The sequence below is a fragment of the Falco naumanni genome, chromosome 5, assembly GCF_017639655.2.
Source record: "Falco naumanni isolate bFalNau1 chromosome 5, bFalNau1.pat, whole genome shotgun sequence".
Lineage (NCBI taxonomy): Eukaryota > Metazoa > Chordata > Aves > Falconiformes > Falconidae > Falco > Falco naumanni.
In genome coordinates this window covers 35,222,507-35,238,967 of record NC_054058.1, presented here as the reverse complement: position 1 = coordinate 35,238,967, position 16,461 = coordinate 35,222,507, and the positions used below count along the sequence as shown (strand labels likewise).

Here is a 16,461-nt window from a genome sequence, read left to right as displayed (position 1 = left end):
CACACAAAAGATCAGGCCCACAAGCCACTCTGCAAGACAAGGATGGGCCCTGACAGAAACCTGGGCATCACGCCCAGCAGCTAGGGCTTTGCACAGGAAGTATTATTCTGTAGCTTGCTGCTTCTCCACCTGTATTAATTTCAGATGAATATGTTCCTAGACCCCCAGGAAACCGTTTTAAGCCCTGTTTTATAGGGAATTGGTGTTTGGCTAGCAAACACAGGCTTCCTAGGGAGCCCAGAATCAAGGAAAGCCTCAAAGCAAACAGGCATTACAGATAAAAAGGCCACGGAGCGAGGCGATGAGCTCAGTAGGGATGGGGGTCAGTATTACAGGAGCTGTTTGCAAACTCATGACCCATCCTCGCTTTCTCCTTCTTTCCAGTTGCATCAAACTTTCCAGATGCACCCAGTTGCATCGCAAACACAAGCGGCTGCCTTTCCCATGCAATGAAAACACATGAACTGCCCCAAACCACTCCCGTATTTATCCCTGTTTAAAACAAAAGGTAGAACTAGGCCTCAAAGGGGTTTTAAGTCAGAAAAATGCACAGTCTCCAGATACCTGGCGATCCGGCAGCAGGTGCAGCTCAGAGCCCACCCTGCAGCCTGCCCTGCCAAAACCCACCCCGGAACCTTGGAAAAGGCGGGAAGGCCGAGAGTCCCCTGGAAGCCCCTTTGCCGAGCCCGGCCAAGGGAGACAAGGCTCCTCGTCGCCGCCGGCAGACGGTCCCCCCTCCCAGCAGCTCCTGACCGGCGCCGGCGGCGGCCCTCGAAGGGGGTGGGCACAGGGCCCGCCCCGCCACTCGCGGAGCACAGCTGTGGCTCCTGCGGCCACGCAGGACCGGGGTCCCAGACCCTTTCCACTCGCTATGGCCGGGCTGTTTCACGAGGCCCCCCGCGGTGTCGCCCCCGCAGCCCCGGGCCCTCCCGCACTGCTGCCACAGGCACCGGGCGGCGGGGCGGCGCAGGACAGGCGCCCCACGGCCACCCTGCCGTCCCCGCCGCCGCCCCAAGCCCCCGCGCCGTCACCCGCGAGGCAGACAGCCAATCAGACACGCCGGGCGGCCCCCTCGCATCCAATGGACGGCGAGGCGGGCGGGACTTCCTGCGCCCGTTGCTACGACAAGTCACGGGTCTTCCTTAGCAACCGGTGCTTGGGCGGCGGTGCGGGCCGCGGTGGCGGCGCAGGTGAGGCCAGGCCCGGAGACCCCTCGTCCTCTTCCCCCTGCTCTGCCCGGGGCTGCTCGCTGAGCCCTTTCCCTCCTCGCTCCCTCTCCTGGGGCTGAGGGCAGCGGGCTGGCGTAAGGGGGCCGCTGAGGGTGTGCGGCCCGCTCAGGCTGTGTTCCGGCGCTCCCCCGTCCCGTCCCGCAGCCCTTGGTTGTGCCGCGGAGGGAGCTTGGCCTTGCCGTGCCCGGTGGCTCCGATCCTTGCCCCCCACCTCCGGCCGGGGCTGTGGCGTGGCCTTCCGGGCCCACGGCTGGCGGGCTGCCCCCTCTTCTAACCGGCGCAACCGTCTGTCAGCGGCTTCTGCCCAGGGAAACCGCCGCTGGCCCGTGGTGGCACCCCCGGCGGCCTACGGCCCTGAGCACCTGCCGGCGGCAGGCTGGGTGTTGAAGTAGCTCCCGGGGTTTGCCCCGCTGCGGGAGGCCGGTGCCAGTCAGGTGGAGGTTCTGTCCTGTGGAGGCTGTTGTAGGGACATCTACAGGTCCCGTGGTCCCTGTGTGAAAGCTGGTCATCTTTTAGACTCTGCTTTAGCCAGCAGCTGTACACACTCTGCATAAATGCTTGGTCTGTGTGGTGTTGCCTGGCACTGTGTTTTGTTTTCCCCTTAATGTGAGATCACCCTTGCTTCCTTTAGGTGGGAGAGGAAGGTGGTTTGTTCTGGATGAAAGAACCAGAGGGAAGACTGTGGTGAAATGTTCTGAACCTGCCAGTCAGATGGTGCTGTGCCTCTGCATTGCCCAAGATGAGGCTGGCTGGTAATTAGGCCCAGAAGCACAGTCCAGCATTTTCCCATATGGTCCTCCCCAGCTGACAAATGTTCAGGGATATGAGGAGCAAATGTACAAACCAGACCAAGATGTTCCTGTTAAGCATTTCCGTCCAGACATGTACACTGATCCTGTTCCTAAAATACTCTTACTCTTTGCTTGTCATACGCAGTTTGAAAGTCTCGCAGATAATAGTGTCCTGGGAGAATCTTTTTGGAATTAATCAATAGACATAATGGCTGATGTATTGTTCTCCCTTCCGTTGTTGGAAGCTGTACCGTTACTTGGCTTTTTCCTCCATGTCGATTGATGCTTCTGGGAAGTGCTGTGCTCTTGAAGCCTTGTTTGTGGAAAATGATAAGTTTTTAAAATTTGTTTGCATTAATGGTCTGTAAGATAACGCTCTTAAGTGCATGACTTGTGAAGATGGTACTGAGAAACAGCAAGTAAGCAGGATAGGACAATATTCTCATAATAATTTTATTGGCCTTCCATTTTAATTCAAAGCTTTCTTTCTCTTTCATGTTTGTTTTTGTTCAAGCAGTGTCCTCTGAGCTGGAAATTTTCCCCTCCTGCTGAAGCTGCTCTGCCTGTGTTCACAGAGCTGTGTTCCTCTCAGCTGCCTGTGCCGCAGCACCTTGCTGAGCTCCAGGCCATCCCCTCTGCCCCTTCCCGGGGTCACTGTGGAGGTACCATGGCAGACACCGGGGAGGGGAAAAAGGAGGAAGCTGACTATAAAAGACTTCACAGCTTTCCACTGATTAGGGTAAGAAGAGGGATGGATTACGCATTTACCAGTGTTACAGACAAGAAATTCTACATTCGTTCTTACCAACCTTCCAAACTAGAATTTCTCCCACTGAGTAGCTGCTGTGAGAATGTACCGGTGGTCCTGTGGAGGGATCCTGGTCATCACTGCTGCTTTCTCCCTGTCCTTGACCTCTGTCAGAGAAATTGATTAGCACCATTGTGTCCCCTGTCTGTTCTGTGTACTGTGCTGCCCCGTCCCTCTCCCCTCAAGTTAGCCAGGGGAAGCCTGGGGCAAAGTGGTTGTCTAATAGAATGAACATGCTGCCTTTGGAGCCTTCTCCTGTGTTGTGGATGCAGCTTGCTTTTTATCCTAGAGGAGCTGAAGTAAGAGACCTTGCCAGCCAGCCAGCAGAACAGAAAGAAAAGTCCGTGTAATTTAGACTTTGTTATGCTTACAGCAATAATTAAGGACTGTGATTGGAGCAGCATTAACATGCTTTACCTTCATCTTACAACTTTTTTTTTACAGAAAAACCGACAAATGTATCTATCTTCTCCTTTAAGCTGTGCTTACTTAGTGCTAGTCTTAATGTTAGGTAGAGAAGAATTCTGCATTGCTGGTGCAAAGGGACACTTGTAATGCAGTAAGCCATTTTCCTATTTACTGTTCTCTGAAACAGTGGAAATGCTTGGTGTATGGACAGGCCCCTGTTGTTGGTGATGCCCCCCACCTTGAAGCAAGCATTAAAAGTTGCAGGGACTAGCTGCCTTTTGCCCATACGCAGCAGTCTAGACCCCTGCTATAGTCTGTGCAAAAGTAACAGCTACTTACTGTTGTCTTGTGTCTAGCTCTTATTTTTCTGCTTCGTTCCTCTTGTTTGTTTGCTCTTTCCAGCACACTGACATGCCAGAGGAGATGCGTGTAGAGGCCATGGAGCTGTGCGTTACGGCATGTGAGAAATACGCCACCAACAACGAGGTACTAGCCAAATCCCAAAATGGTCAGTCTTCAGTTGCTGTGGCTCAGGAAACCTGCAGGAGCAGGGCTAAGGGTGCAGGGCAGAGTAGAGTCAAATCCTGACATCCTATTACTCTCTGCACTGAACAAGGGTAGGAGGCAGCAAAGAGCTCGGCTAGATGTTGGATTCAGTTCCTTTTGTCAGCAAGATCCATACTAGCACTTTGCTTTCCTGCAGGAAGCAGAGATTAGTAGCGATGCTGCCTCCCAGACTGTTACGCCTTCCTGATCCTGCCTTGCCTGTGACATGCTTCTACTCTGTTCATAAAATGTTCTGTGTCCTGAGGGCTTGGTTCAGCACTGTGTGGAGACTCCTGTTTTGGGGATGAGTACAGTAAAGTCTTTGAACCTTTAGGTACAGTCTGTTAAGTCTTCCCTCTCAGCTTTCAGCCTCTTGAATGAAATTACTTGAGACCATATAAATGGGGGAGTGATGTAAAAGTTACAGTCTTTAGAAAGGTTGCCCTTAACTTTGAGAACCAACGATAAAGGAAAACACACCTTGCTTCTTGGGCAGGGCACGGGCTGCCTCTTGCCAGAGCAGTTTTGTGTTGGAGCAAGGCAAAGATACAAAGCCAGAGATTCCTTCTTTCCCATCCTACCTGAGACGCTGCATGTCACTGCAAAATCTTCCTCTCCTTTTTTTAGATCAAGCAGGGTGTGATCTGGGAGAAGCAAGCCTTTTAAAAGTTAGCCTAGTTTCAGTGTTTTGGTAATTAGCTGGAGTAAAAGAAAATATGGACTCCTGTAAAAATAGTCACAGCTTAGTGACCTGAATCTTCTCTCATGCTCACTACACCCAGCATAACTCAATCAGCATCTAAATCAGAATTCTTGCTTCAGACTGTGAACGAGAGAAGTGATTGCTAGATGCAGTTCTTTATAATTTCTCCTAGCTGCTGTGTCAGAGGCTGATGAAAACACAAAGACCTGTTTTACCCTTGGGTGTAGCTCTGGGGAGGTCCCAGTTCCTGAAGTGCAGCTGCTATAGCCTGTTGCCCATGACTTGAGTAGTTGTATTAAAGGGAGAAGATGACTAGGGGGATGTTTGCATAAAAACTCACTCCTTGCTCTGTCTCACCCTATGCTCTCCTCCTTAACATTCTGCAGAGTGCTGCCAAGATGATCAAAGAGATGATGGACAAGAAATTTGGGTCCTCCTGGCATGTGGTGATTGGGGAAGGTTTTGGCTTTGAGATCACTCACGAGGTGAAGAATCTGCTGTACATGTTCTTTGGTGGCAGCCTGGCTGTGTGTGTCTGGAAGTGCTCCTGACGTCTGGCGGGGTCCCATACAAGAGATTTCTTGTACGCTGCATTCAAGAGATTTCTTCCTTCTCTTGACAGTTTTGTACAATCTGGAGGTGGGGCTTTTTTTTTTTAATAGTTAAACATCAAGATTTTTTTTTCATACTGACTTAACAGTTCCATGGGATACATATAGTTGGTGCATGTGTATGTATAAACTTGCTAAGCTGTCCTGTCCTTGCTTATAGGATTTCTCATCTGTTTGTGGCTCTTTCTGGGGTGGTTGAGCCGAAGCAGGAAGGAGATGGGGTGTAGGTATCTCACGACACGCTGCAGAGCCGTGTAGCAACGCTAGGAGGGGGAAGCAAAAGAGAAAAGGTGCTATCTAACCCTACGGGGTTTTTATCCTCCCACTTGTTCCACGTCGTGCCCTTTCTTCTCTGCCTTCCCTGCTACCATGTGGTATGGCTCTGACCGGCACCTGTTTCTCCTCTCTCTGAATGCTGAGAATATCTTCTTTCCCCCTCGCTTTTAAGATGTCCGTACAGAACTGGCGGTGCCAAGGGTCCCCATGGAGGCAGACTGAGCTCGCCCTTCCCCATTTCTTTTGGGAGGGCACAACAGCTGAGCTGCCTGGGTGTAGGAGGTTGCTATGCAAACTGCCCCCTCCTTTCTCACCCACCACATACTGAGATAGCATGAAAACACAGGCAGCTGACGACGCCTGGGGAGTGGGTGAGAACTCTTCATAAGGCTCGAATGCCTCCCTGTCAGTTCTTGGGGGTGTTGTAAGTGCTGTGTACTTTCAGCATCTTGTTTGGAGGCTGGTAGAGGCTCCATGTGAGATATCACTTGGTCATCACAAACCTAACGTCTTTTTGGACTTGCATTCTTTTAGTCTGTTTCATTTTTTAAAGCTGTCAGTGTTGGAGGATGGAATGAACGTAATTGTATGTTACGTATATGGCTTATTTATATAAATCTGGGGAACTGTTTTTACAATAAAAATTTAGTAAAATGTCCTTTTCTGTGTGTTCTAAAATGAAAATCTCAAAGTGGAGCACAAGAAGGAAAAGTAGTTCAGGAAACACAGAAGTAAGTAAGCAATAGTATCGCTCAGGTGGATGACACTGACAAGTCTCCATCCTGCATGTTGTGTGACCAGGTGACTCATAGGTACCAGAGACGTGGTCATCCTCCCTATTCAGTTCCTTTCACCAGTGCAAGCCGTGATGCTGAGGAAGGTTGCCAGGCCCTCAGCGCTGCTGACCAAAGTCATCAGTCCACACAGCTGTCTAAGCAGTAGCAGCAAGGGAGTGTTCCTGTGTCCTCTGCCCAGCCAGTATGCCCCTGCTCTGACCTTTGGGGTCTCATATGTGTGGCTTCCTTGATTTTTCAGACTTTCTCAGCACCTCACCAGCAGTACTGCTGGCACCTCATGTTTTGTGAGAGGCCACACTCTGGCCCATAGTTCAAGTCTGAAGGACCTTTCTGCGTTAGTGCCTGTGGTGGATCAGAATGGTGGAGGGTCTTACAAATCCTTTTGTCCCTTCTCTGAACCTCAGTGTGATGCTAGAGATGTCCTGCCTCCGTTTTATCTTCATCAGGAGCTCTTCTGTAAGCCAGGAATTAGAGTAATACGAAGACAACCAGAAATTATTTCAAATTTGGACCATCTGTGCTGGCTAGGCCTGATGTCCTCTCATATAATTCTTTATTGATCAGGTGGAAAGGAATTGCAGGGTAGGGGGAACACAACTGGTATCATAAGGTAGTTGGTATCACGATACCTGCTCTGTGTGGCAGACCACAGTGGCAGGATTGCTGTGCAGTGTAGAAGAGTCCAAATCCTTTGAGCTTGGTGTGGTTGCTCTGCTTGCTCCAGCTGGCTGCCTTTACATGAAGATAGCACTGTTGACTGGCAGTTTCTGCAGGTGGAAAAGATTAATTTTCTCTTCCACAGCTTTCTGTCTCCTCTAGGTTCAGAGGAAAAGGTAAAGCCAGTGTCTTTGCAGTGCTCTGCATTGGAGCATGATGATACCTTCAGCCATACTATAGTTGTTGTAATTGTGCCTCTTTAACACTAATGAATAATTAACTGCTGTGTGCATATGCACAGATGTGCTGGTCATGGGCATCTCTGCAGGGTCGTGGTGACCTGCAGATGATCACAGGGAGCTGCTTACCTCAACACACAATCTTTTGGCCTCGCTGCCAGTTTGTTATCTCTCTGGCTGCCAGCTGACCAAAGCTAATGTCTCCATGACCTGCATGGGCAATAAGTGAACGCTGACTGCTCCTCAACCTTCTCGAAGCATCAGTGTGCATGTGCAAACAGAGTGAGGTGAGAGCTAGGTGTGAATTTGCAGCAAGTCAGGTCCCGCACTGTAACTCCCCCAAGGTAAGTGCAAGGTAGGTTACAGGGCAGCAGCAGGCTGGTTTTGTTTCCAAATGTCACAGCTTTCCCTCAAGAAGTTACCACGAAGGAGCCAACCCATTTTAGCTGGTGTGCATACCCATCATTGGCACTGTATGCAAAACCACAAACCTCAACCTCCCAAAATTCAGCTGGATGTGAAGGCCCCTGCTCCAAGGCAAGAGTTCAATAAGACAGATCAATTTTCCTGCCCGTTGCAAGTGGAGCCATGCTGTGCTGGCCTTTGTGTGTTAGGAGAAAGACTTCCACCCCCCTTTTGCTGTGGAACTGGCACATTTTTGGGCATGCCTGTAATTTTACGGGGACTACAGTTCATGGATCAGAGATGACCCCTTGTCCTGTGTTTTCTTGCCGGAGACCCCTCTGTGGATGATGCTTTGGAGCCTCTAGGGCCTAGATGCTTTTGGCTATAAAGCTGCAGCCTCTTGCTGAAGGATTTTTACTTTACAAATTTTCAGCAGAAAGCTGGGGAAGCTGGCAACAGGTGGCTCGCTATTGTGTTCTCCTCTCCCTCTCATCTCCTGTCCCCTGCATCTTGCTGCCATTACCCATCAAAGCATCAGGCTGAGTCAGATGTAGAAAACGAGATGAAAAACACAGGGTGATGCATCAGTGCCAGCCAGTGACCCTTCCTATCCGCCCATCTCAGAGGGCTGTGCTTCGTGACTTCATCCCTCCCCACCGAGGGGAGATGGGCAGCATCATTATCAGCTGCCAGGGAGTCCTGACTTGGTGCCAGCAGTGGAAATGTCTCCGGATGTACGGCTCCTCCTCCCCCCCAAGGGTGACTCGAACCTGCTGTGACGCAGGGGGAAGGCGCTGGGAAGATGGAGGAAGAGCTGGAGGGGGGAGATGGGAAGAAAGAGGTGCAAACTCAACTGCTTCTCTGAGATGATGTCATGGCAACAAAGCAAGTCGACGTGCTGTCAGGCGATCGGGGCAGGCTTTGAAGCTCTCCAGCTCTTCCTGGTTGCTGTGGGCTCATGTCTGACTCGCTGAAAAATCTTTTGGTAAATATTTAATGTCAGCATTGAAGTCCTAAGTGGGCAAGTGCCCCACCTAATGCCCCTGCCTCCACTTTCCAATGGGATGCTAAATCAGGGCAGGGGTAGGATTGCAAGTTCCCCTAGCCTGGGGAGGGACTGCCCGTCAGTAGGGTGGCTTCAGCCCCTAGGGTCCCTGTCCCTGTCTGCCTCTAGGATGTGGAGGTATCTGTCCCCCCCAACCCAGTTTGGGGCACTGAAAGGAGGAGGGTGTCTCCCTCTCCCCTCAGTCTCCCAGGGCTGGCTCTGGAATAAAGAAATCTGTGGCCCTGCTCTGGGAGCCGAGCCCAGCTCCTCTGATGAGAGTGGTTAGCACGTGGGTTTTGTTGGTGTATTTTTTCACTAAGCAATGACCTAACGATCCTGTGTTCCAGCTACAGCTCCTCCTAGGCGCCTTCTTTCCAAACCATGCATCCAGACTGGATCCAGCAAACCTCCCGGAGCAGTGTGTTCCCTTCCCTGGGGAAGCCATCTGCTCCTCTCCGCCCGGCTCCTTCTGCAGGGCTTCAAGCTCGCCAACCAGGCTGGAAAGCTGTCCTCCTCCTCCTCCCTGTTCGCCCTGGCTTCCACCAGCCATCTTGTTAGCGCAAGGCACGGGAAGGGAACGCAGGGCTGAATCTGGGGCGGCTGATGGTGTCAGCCGAAGGCGGTTTCCAGGCAACTGTAGTGCTGTGGGACACGGTGAGCCAAGAACATCAGGAGCACCGCGTTCTTGCTGTACCACCTGGGAGGGGGCCGAGCCCGGGACTGACAGAGCTGGCACGGGATGGTGCAGAGAGGCCAGCGCGAGTGAGAGGGTAGTGCAGGGATGCCAGCAGGGGAGACGGTCTCCAGCGTACCCCCTTATGTCTGCCACTCATCTTACCCTCCCTGGCTTGGAGCGAGGATGTCCAAGCTGGCTGCTGGTACATTACACAGCGAGGAAGGACCGTGTGATGTATGGGATTCACACGCCCTCTGCATCCTTTGGGAAATAGAAAAGAGGAAAAACATCACTCTAGACTCTGCATCTAAGCCACCAACCTTGTTGCAGGTGGTCCTGTGCTTCTCTGTCCCTTAACAAATCCAAAGGTCTCCCCCTACAAGTCATCAACTGGTTCTGCCCATGCAGCTCAGCTCTGTGTCCATGGATGTCACTGGAAAAGTGAATTTCTTGCAAAAATGGGCTGTCCTGCCCTTCCATAAGCTGCTAGTTCTTCCCCAACACTTGGTGGGTCCTTCTGTCCCTTTGTGCTGATGCCCGAGGCAGCAGGCAGCATCCTCACTCCTGCCTGCTTGCCTCCCCTGCCTGCTTCAGAGGCCCTGGGAGCATCCCTGCCCATGAACCTCACCTGCCTGGCATCCCTTCCGTACACTGCCAGCCTGTATTTTTCCCTCCTATTAATGCTGATACTCACCTCTCCTTCGTTTTACCTAATTTGAGTGGTTTTTGAAAGGGGGGTTGAGTACAAGTGATTTTGAATAGATGGGGGAGTGTGGTAAAATTGCTCTAGCGGAGCAGCAGGAGAAAAACTCTCCTGGGCTATGAGTGTGTGGATGTGATGGACATGGGGAACTGGGCTGAGTGGTGCTGGGCCCGGTGGGTGCTGCAGGAGAGCAGAACCGCCTTAATGCCCTGTATACAAAGAAATGTTCTGCAGCCCTGTGCAGGTGACAGCATAGAGAGATGGGACAGCGTGGGGGTTATCTGCAGTCATCGTTGTCCCCAAGCCAGCTTTGTGGCTATTGATTTGGAACTTGCCCTGTCGTTCACGCTAACCTTGGTGGTGCTAGCTTGCTCCTTATCAGCACTGATAAATCCCATTGCAACCTCCTGCCCCGTCCTGCTGTCAGCCCAGTGGTGTCACCCCTTGAGGTGCCGTGGTGACAGATCTTTCCTGCAACTCTGCCCTTGCACTGGTTGCTCTTTTGCTGCAATGCTCTAAATCCAGGACGCCTCACTCCTATTTTTGCACAGAGGCTGTGGCTACACCAACCGTCTTTTAGCCCTGGGTGGGTGCCCACCTCTCGCTGAGCATCTCGGCCAAGGAAGGATGCGTTGCCGGCTGCAAACGCTTTTCCAAAGGAAATTTAAAGTCAGCCTCCTCTTTCTCCTGCTCTTGGCCCTCCTGGTACACCTGGCGATGGACTTGGCTCTCCCTGCAGCCCACAAGGCCTGCGGCTGCAATGCAAAAGCACCAAAAGCCTCGGGTGTCCTATCAGGCAGCCCCATGCTGGCCAGCCCCAAAAAGCTGAGCCTGCGAATCCTTCAGGATTTCAGTGGCAGCAACGGCTCCTTGGAGAAAAGCTCCCAGCCACGGGGAGCAGGACTGCATGCAAGGGCTGGAGGGCCAGGGGTCCCACACCAGCACAGAGAGGGACAGACCAAGGGATCAAAGCTGGCGGCACTCTTTGAGCACCCTCTTTACAACATCCCAATCCCGAAGGTGACAGAGAAAGACAAGCTTTTTGTTGTCAACTCCATGGAGAAGTTCAGCCTGCACAGCAGCGGGAGCGACGAATGGTGAGGAGTGAGCTCAGCCCTGGCTTGCTTTTGAGGGATATGTGGGTTTGAGGGGACAAGTGGCAGCAACCAAACACATCATTTCCCTGCGTAGATCAGCACCCTACCCGAGAGGGGCCCCAATTGCTGAGCACGCTCTTCTTGTGCCTCAAATCCTCTCTTAGCCCAGAATTTCTAGGCTGCTCCCTGGGAGCCTGTAGCACATGGTGAAGTCAAAGGAGACTTGAATTATTCATAGAATTATGCAGGGTATCTTTTAGTTGATCTCCTCGTCTCCTTTCCTTCCCCAATGCAGACTAGCCTTTGGTTTGCCTTTATGTATATGAGGAAGTCCCCACTCCAGACTGCTAACCGGTTTTATTCCCCTCTCCTGACACGGTTGGAGATGCAAAGCCTGCAATATAGGTTACCTCTAACCATGAGACCGTTCCCATCCTGCATTTCGCAGGACATCGTCTGACCTCTTTAGTTTCAGCTTTATGGTGAGCTCACTGTTGCTGGCTGCCTATTTTTATCACTGGACTACTAACCTCTAATTAGGAGGGAAGATATTAAAAGCTTTAGTGTTGATACCACATAGCAGCTTCCTTACGGAAAGCACACCTTCCAAACACGGTGGCTGCTAAAGCTGGGAGAGAATAAAAGCTGGTTTAAGAGCTGGTTACAACAGATGGGCATTTGCCTCTGAGGACCACCTCACCCGTTGGGTAGCCATGGGAGATGGGTCTGGTTTGATGTAATTGGGGCACAGTCTGCATTTTCCTAGAGAGAGATACGAATTTGCATTATAGATGCCCTGGCCTGGACTGTCCCATTGCAGTGCCTGTGGGTGCTGGTACAGAGGAATGGAAGATACCCCCAGGACCCCCACCCTGAATGCCAGCAAAATGCAAATTTGCAGGATGCACAGAGACAGGGATAGCGCTAGCCCAAACTCATCCTTCCAGGGAAGTCAGGGGTGCACAATAAACCCATCCAAGGGGAACTGGATGGTGAGGGTGGGATTTCAGGTCAGTGCTGGTGATGGCTTGGAAGCCCTTGCTCCTCCACCCGTTTTATGGATGTGTGTGTGTATTCCTGGGAGCTAATCTCTTGGGCAAAATCCATGAGACGAGCTGCTCCAGCAGAGAAATAAAGGCACGGATGAGAGAAACAGGATCAGCTGGGGGATTTTCCATGGGGGATGCAGGGGAAGACACTGAGCCCCCTCTGGCTCTGCTAGCGGGTCTTCCCAGCCACCAGCCATGGGTGGGATCTGCCCAGGTGCCAGGAGCCCCAAGGAGGACACTCAGGGCAGGGGTTTTCACCACCATCCAGGGCTTGTGCTGGGCCTTTCCCCTGCCTCACCCTCCATGAGCCGGCTCCCAGGAAGGGCCTGAGGACGTGGGACCTGTCCAGTCCCGACTAAACACTGTCGTTGTTGTTGGGGTGGTGGTGGCTGTCGGGCTGCAGGGTCAGCAGCAGTAAAGCCGAGACGCTCCTCCCGACAGGGAAGACGGCCTACGACACCTATCCTACCTGGCTGAAATTCCACGTTGGCATCAACCGCTATGAGCTGTACCCTCGCCAGGACCCCCTGATGCCCACCCTCCTCCGGGATTTGGCCACAAAGAGGATCGTCAGCTCGGGTACCACTTCCCTGCCTGCACCCCTGCCCACACCCCTGCCCCTGCCTGCTGCCCGCCTCCCTCATACCAATGTGGCACCTTTCAGTCCAGAAGTCCGGCGGGACCCAGCTCAAGCTCATCATGACATTCCCGAATTATGGGCAGGCCCTCTTCAAGCCAATGAAGTAAGTAGAGTGGGGGACAACCCCGTACCTCCCACACGTGGCCCCATTAGGCGGCGAGGAGCGGCTGGAGGAGACCATGAGGGGAAAAATGGAGATGTGCTTCATTTGCTACCTCGCTTGAGCCCCCTTACCCCAAAACCTAGGGGAGCGGGATGGTCCCCTTCCCCTCTCCGTCCTTGGTGGTGCTTGCAGCAGGCTGGGCGCAGCTTGTGATGGGGTAGTGACCTCCAGTGGTGGAAAGAAGAAGATGGTCCATGAGGACTATCAAGGACTCCAGTTCATGAGGGCTTCCCAGCCCTTGGGTTGGGAGCAGGGGGTGCATGGGGGCCTGGCTGGGGGGTTCGGTGCCGCACCCGGCAGGGAGTGACTGGAGGAGACTGGGTCTGGCTGTGTCTCCAGTAGCACTGGGGGCATAAGGTGAGGGGTGGTTTGGAGCCAAACCAGCCTTGGGGTGACCCTGTCTATGGGCATTGCCACCACCCTCCCCTCTTTTCCCAGGCAGACCCGGGACCAGGAGACCCCCATTGATGTCTTCTACTTCTCAGACTTTGAGCGGCACAATGCAGAGATTGCAGCCTTCCACCTGGACAGGTGAGCACAAGCTTTGCACCCAAATTTTCCCTCCCAGGACAACAAAGTGGCAGAGAAATTCCTCCTTCATCCCACCTCTTCCCTTCTGTTGCAAGGGATACGTGCATCTCATGGTGATTTTAATAACTTGCTGTGAAAAACATCCAGGATCGGCAAGAAATGGTTCTGAGTTCTGTGTTTCAGGATCCTGGATTTCCGGCGAATCCCCCCAGTTTCTGGCCGTTTGGTCAATATAACAAAAGAGATTCGTGACATCACCACGGACAAGAAACTGGCCAAGACTTTCTTCATCTCCCCAGGTGAGTTTTCATGCCATCCATCCTCTCCTGCAGCCACCCGCATGGAGCTCACCTGGAGCTGGCTGCTCCTGCCCTGTCTCCCCCTGCATCAGGGCAAACCATCCCTTTGTAGACTGCTCCAGCTCCCAACGGGTCCCCTGCCACGGAGCTCTGCTCCTCAAGGCCTTCCTTGCCATTGCGTTGCTGGTGGCACGTGGCCACAGCACGTGGGGCATCCTCACCCAGCTGGACCACCCTGTATGGGGGTAGAGGGCTCGTTACCTTCCTGCTGTTCGTCAACCTTTGCTTTGTCCCCATGGCCAGCGGGCAACGTCTGCTTCTACGGGGAGTGCTCCTACTACTGCTCCACTGAGCACGCCCTCTGCGGTAAGCCGGACCTTCTGGAGGGTTCCATGGCCGCCCTGCTGCCTGACAAGACCTTGGCCAAGCGCCGCTCCTGGCGCAGCCCCTGGCGCCGCTCCTACCACAAGAGCAAGAAGGCTGAGTGAGCCGGGGCACGGGGAGCACGGGGGGCATAGCGGGCATGGAGCAGCAGAGCCATGGGGTGGGAGCAGACCACCCTACAGCTTTCCTCACAGCCCTGTCCCCCACCCTGGCCTCTGCCTGCAGGTGGGAGCTGAACCCCAACTACTGCACTCAGGTGCGAGAGACGCCGCCCTACAACAGGGGCCATCGCCTCCTTGACCTCATCGACATGACAGTCCTCGATTTCCTTATGGGTGAGCCCTGCCGTGCCGGCGCTGGGGGCTGGGGGGGGCCCTCGGGACCAAGAGGCCCAAATGGCTCCATGTCCCATGGCTCTACATCCCATGAAGTTTGTTGGCCAGACCGTTGCTTGGGCTGCAGAGAGCTGCGCTCTTACCCAGAGTGAAAGCAAAGGGCTGTGCTGTTAGGGCACATCCCCGGCAGAAGCTCAAAGACCAGAGATGCCAGGGAGATCCCAGCTGAGCAGCCCAGGCACAGGAAACACCTCCTGGCAAGCTCCCATGTGCAGCCCCTGGAGAGCTGGGGCTGGCAGCGATGCTCCCAGGGGCTCGTGCTGCCTCTCCCATCCTTGGGGCAGCTCCTTCTCCCCTGTGCTGTCCCCCGCCATTATCTGACTTGGAGAGCTTCCCGCCTCGTCCCTGGCCACCCAGCCATGTCTTTGCAGTTACTTCTGCTCCATTTGCTGCTGTTGTCCCTCCATGGGGCTGCTGGGTTGAAAAGGGGCCTGGAGGCCCTGGAGGCTCCGCTTGTGTCCCCCCTATGGCCACGGCCACCGGACGGGCACCTCAGAGCTGCCCTCAGACCTTGTCACCAGCCCCTGAGTATCAGTCTTGCACCAGGAGGGTGCTCTGTGTCCCTGCTCCCACCTCCCAGCCCACCAGTCGATGGCAAATGTTTTGCTTCGCTGCAGGCAACATGGACCGGCACCACTACGAGACCTTTGAGAAATTTGGGAACGACACTTTTCTGCTCCACCTGGACAACGGCCGTGGGTAAAGCGCGGGGGTGGGGGAGGCTGCAATCCTGTCAAAGGGGCCGGGGGAGACCATGAGTCTTGCCAAAACGCACCCCAAGCTGGGCTCTGAACCATGGGGTGATGCCACCCTGACACCCACCGGTGGGCTTCTCCCCCCAGCTTTGGCACACACTCACGTGATGAACTGTCCATCCTGGCTCCCCTCCAGCAATGCTGCAGGTAAGGGGCTGCTGCTGCCCACCCCAGAGCTGCCATTGGGGTGGGGGTCCCCAGGTTGAAACCTCTCCCTCCTTATCTTTGTCAGCATCAAGAAGTCAACCTACCTGCGGCTGCAGCTGCTGGCCACTCAGCCCTACCGCCTGAGTGACCTGCTGCAGGAGGCGCTGGCCACCGACCCCCTGGCCCCCATCCTGGCCGAGCCCCACCTGCAGGCGCTGGACCGTCGCCTGGGGAAGGTGCTGGTGGTGGTGGGACGCTGCCTGGCCAGGGCAGCCCACCCAGACGAGGTGCTGGTGGATGACGTGGGGTCCCGGCTGTGATGGAGGGCTTGGTGCCCCACTAAGTTGGGGTGTCTTGGTGCGCTGCCGAGGGTGTTGTGGGGACTGGCATGCAGCTCTTGATTCTGTGTAGCTTTGGCTTTCAGCAGCGCCAGAGCCGGCGGTGCCATGTGCTAGGAAAGCGGGCTGTAAGGATAGCCAGTGTAGGGAGGGTGTTTGAATAAAAAAGGTTGGCCTGGTGGAGAAGACACAAGCTGAGATTTCCCCCACCTGGCTTGTCCTTGTGTGCCTGGACGTGTTGCTTCAGCTCTCCAAAGCCTTTTAGGAAAGGGCAGGGATTTCTCCTGGTTTTGTCCAGCAAGAGCTGCCAAACTCAAGGAGCTGGCAGGCTCCTGGTGCCCCAGCCCTCCCCAGCACAGCAATGATCCCCAAAAAGAGAGCTGAGGCTCCCCACTGCCAATGTGGGGAAACTGAGGCACAAGCTCCCAGCCACCTGCCACTTGTCCCTGCCCCGCTCCTCCCACACCCACCTGAAAACCTCCACAGCTCCGGCATCACCACCTCTGCTGCAGCGCTGGGGTTGCAGCAAGGGGACACAAACCCCACTTCCACCCACAGCATCCTCCCAAATCCCCTGGGAACCGCTGCTGGCTCCCTCCCTGCCCAAAAAAGTGGCTCTCAGGAGGGGATGGATTGACCCAGAGCCACGCACCCTATTTAGTGCCTGGTGGCTCAGCACCCAGCTTATCCCCTGAGCCTCCCAGGGAGGTTAATCCACAGCAGGGTTACGTCAGCTGGGGCAGGTGCCATTGCTAAGGCTACCGCCAGT

General features: G+C 54.1%; 2 protein-coding genes across 3 annotated transcripts; both read left to right on the top strand.

The window, feature by feature from the left end:
• Nucleotides 1-1,118: 1,118 nt before the first annotated feature.
• DNAL4 (dynein axonemal light chain 4) lies at nucleotides 1,119-6,030 on the top strand. Of its 2 annotated transcripts, none has more exons than XM_040596744.1 (4): nucleotides 1,119-1,190; nucleotides 2,538-2,759; nucleotides 3,639-3,722; nucleotides 4,872-6,030. In XM_040596744.1, exons 2-4 carry the CDS (start codon nucleotides 2,688-2,690, stop codon nucleotides 5,034-5,036), a joined length of 321 nt encoding a protein of 106 aa, XP_040452678.1. In that variant the 5' UTR covers nucleotides 1,119-1,190; nucleotides 2,538-2,687; the 3' UTR covers nucleotides 5,037-6,030. The 2 variants fall into 2 exon arrangements, with proteins under 2 accessions (XP_040452678.1, XP_040452679.1); XM_040596745.1 differs by having other exon boundaries at nucleotides 1,139-1,190; nucleotides 2,535-2,759.
• A 4,486-nt stretch (nucleotides 6,031-10,516) lies between these two features.
• Nucleotides 10,517-15,852, top strand: LOC121089081 (extracellular serine/threonine protein kinase FAM20C-like). The gene is made up of 10 exons (XM_040595867.1): nucleotides 10,517-10,991; nucleotides 12,444-12,619; nucleotides 12,705-12,783; nucleotides 13,282-13,374; nucleotides 13,558-13,673; nucleotides 13,977-14,157; nucleotides 14,283-14,392; nucleotides 15,070-15,151; nucleotides 15,295-15,354; nucleotides 15,440-15,852. Exons 1-10 carry the CDS (start codon nucleotides 10,522-10,524, stop codon nucleotides 15,672-15,674), a joined length of 1,602 nt encoding a protein of 533 aa, XP_040451801.1. The 5' UTR covers nucleotides 10,517-10,521; the 3' UTR covers nucleotides 15,675-15,852.
• Nucleotides 15,853-16,461: the final 609 nt, after the last annotated feature.